Source organism: Gigantopelta aegis, chromosome 6 (genome assembly GCF_016097555.1).
Source record: "Gigantopelta aegis isolate Gae_Host chromosome 6, Gae_host_genome, whole genome shotgun sequence".
Taxonomy (NCBI): Eukaryota; Metazoa; Mollusca; class Gastropoda; order Neomphalida; family Peltospiridae; genus Gigantopelta; species Gigantopelta aegis.
Genome location: NC_054704.1, coordinates 13,080,723 through 13,083,533, shown reverse-complemented (window position 1 = coordinate 13,083,533; position 2,811 = coordinate 13,080,723). Strand labels below are relative to the sequence as shown.

At 39.6% G+C, this 2,811-nt stretch overlaps 1 protein-coding gene across 1 annotated transcript in view; it reads left to right on the top strand.

The window, feature by feature from the left end:
• The first annotated feature begins 2,368 nt into the window (after nucleotides 1–2,368).
• The window catches only part of LOC121374377 (ATP-dependent DNA helicase DDX11-like), a 48,688-nt gene continuing 48,245 nt past the window's right edge, over nucleotides 2,369–2,811 (top strand). The window contains exon 1 of the mRNA XM_041501478.1: nucleotides 2,369–2,434. Coding sequence (XP_041357412.1) covers nucleotides 2,369–2,434 — 66 coding nt within the window. The remainder of the gene's footprint in view (nucleotides 2,435–2,811) is intronic.

The window sequence follows — 2,811 nt, the reverse complement described above, 5'->3', positions numbered from 1 at the left end:
TCTGTGTTTTCGCTATAGAGATATCTCTGGCTGCAGAGAACGATCATAACCGTCCAAATGTCCGTCTAGCTCTCGAACGGCAGAGTACTCGGGATAGCGTAGAGTATAAATGGGGAGACGTGTTGCCGCCATGTATACGGTCATTCTCAGATCCACGTGACTGCAAAACAGGACGGACTGTACAGGCAAGGACTCTTGATACCGGATATGACCAACACAACGATCCATCGTATCCTCAAGATAGTGCTGAGAGATATATATCCGGCAGCCATCTACAGGAATATCAAGGTCTTGATTGAAGGACTCCCCAACTTCAGGCCTGGACAGTCCATCACCTCACCATGAGTCCTGTTACACCAACCTCCTACTAACCTTTACCTCCGTGAGTACCAACCTCTTTTATTGGGCTAGTTAGACTTTAAACGTTTTGGAACCAGTTCTAAATTCTTATGTTTATTTTTTTTATAAGTAGTCTAACGCATTTTACTTTGGCGCCCGTTCAATTGCTCAAAATCACCTTAAAACTTTTCGGCCGAGCAGTCTTAACCATTTTTGGCTAAAATTTTAGAGTCCAGACATGTATCGGTATGCAGTACTCTTTGTAGACTTAGGTAAAAAACAGGCTTCACCGAGGAATCGAAATTCAGCCAATCAGAACACGGCTCCCACTCGGTGTTACTTCTTGTTTATGAAGTGTCTGCTAGTCGGTCCGCGCTTACTAAATGGCTTTTTTCCAAATTCCGCCCACTTCAAACTTACCCCCCCCCCCCCCCCCCTGCTCCGGAGTCAGTCACTGGCGAAGTCAGAGGCTAATTCCGCAGTGGGCGTGCCTGAACCTTCGTGGATAGGGGCACGTAAATATAGTTACCCATACCCATACGGTCATTCTTCCAAACGGCTGTAAGAGATTGAAGCACGAGCCATAGCTTTTTCTGTTTTACTCGGTCAGCACAAGAAATGTTGAGACAAGAAGACATAAATTGGGTCCAGTCATGAGATTTGATCCTACGACTCATCACATCTAAGGTGAATACTCTTCTACTAAACTGCATCATCATATTTCTTTTGTAACACATTAGACTAAGTCTTAATAATTATAGGGATTTACCTTATGCGCTATAAAATGTGTTGAGCTGTTCAAATCTTTCAAGTAAACATTCCTTTTGAATAAAAAAAAAAACACAAACAGATATGCAATTTAATCGCAATTTTTTAGGTCATAAACGACAGCTCGTACGACTGCAAAAAAAAAACATGCAAAATAATTGTACTTTTTAAAGCACATATTGCATTTCAAATACGTCCATGTGACATGTTACAAACCTAATTAATTTTGTTTTTATTCCAGCGGTTTGGCAGGACTCGAGATGTTGAGTGTTTCAATTAACATTATGATGCAAGACATTCGTGGAAAATATCAAACTATGTACACAAATATTGATCTGCCTTATGTAAATGTGTCAATCACGTTGACGTGGTTTGTTAACTTCAAATAACTGATATAGCGATGTTCGGTTTTTGCCTGTATTCACTTACTAATACAGAGATGCGCCAATCTAGAAGGAATAAAGGTTTGTTTTATTTAACGACACCACTAGAGCACATTAATTTATTAATCATCGGCTATTGGATGTCAAACTTTTGATAATTTTGATATGTGGTCTTAGATGAAACCCGCTAAAAAAAAAATATTAGTAGAAAGAGATCTTTTATGTGCACCATCACATAGACAGGATAATAAATATTAGTAGAAAGAGATCTTTTATGTGCACCATCTCATAGAAAGGATAATAAATATTAGTAGAAAGAGATCTTTTATGTGCACCATCTCATAGACAGGATAATAAATACTACGGCCTTTGATATACCAGTCGTGGTTCACGTCTGGAACGAAAAATAGCTCAATGGACCCACCGACAGGGGTCGATCCCAGACCAACCGCGCATCAAGCGAGAGCTTTACCAATGGGCTACGTCCCGCCCCTCATATCTAGTAGATGAGGCATACATTATACAAAAGTGGAAAAGCTAATATGGTGCAGAACATCGTGTCTAATAAAATCAAACTCAAAGGGATATCTTGATAATCTATGACACTTGTATAGTACGCTATCCACAGCTGTAAAATGAGTAAAGCTGGGCGGTATACCGTATATACCGTTCGGTATCGGTATCATGTCAATACTTATTTACCGTAACGATCAAATTTTAAAATTTAGGTATTGAAATGTTTTCCCCGCCATTTAGTAAAGCACTAACACTATATCTGACGAACGCAAAATATGGGGTGGGTATAAATCAGACGAGAGCCTTGTGTATGGAATTTAATTTTATTTAGATGAAATTAGCGGGTGACCCTTAACTTAGGCATGCATTTAAAGCTGAGTATTCCGAAAATATATTGTGTCAATACCAAATACTGTACCGATATCGAGGTAAATCACCCAAAAAATACCGATACCAAACTTGAAATTTCAATACCGCTTGGCTTTAAAAATGAGTCTTAGCACTTTTCAAAATTCTGTGCAGAAACTAATAGTGGTGGCTTGTTGGTGGGGTTTGTGTTTTTTTGTTGTTGTTGGGTGGGTTTTTTTTGGGGGGGTGTTGTTTTATTTTGTTTGTTGTTGTTTTGTTTTGTTTGTTTGTTGTTTTTTGTTGTTGTTTTGTTGGGGTTTTTTTTTTTTTTTTGGGGGGGGGGGGCTTCTTACCGGCGTCGGTGGTGTCGTGGTTAAGCCATCGAGCAAAAGGTTGGTAGGTACTAGGTTCGAAGCCCGGTTTCCACCCAGAGCTAGTTTTAACGACTCGGTGCGTA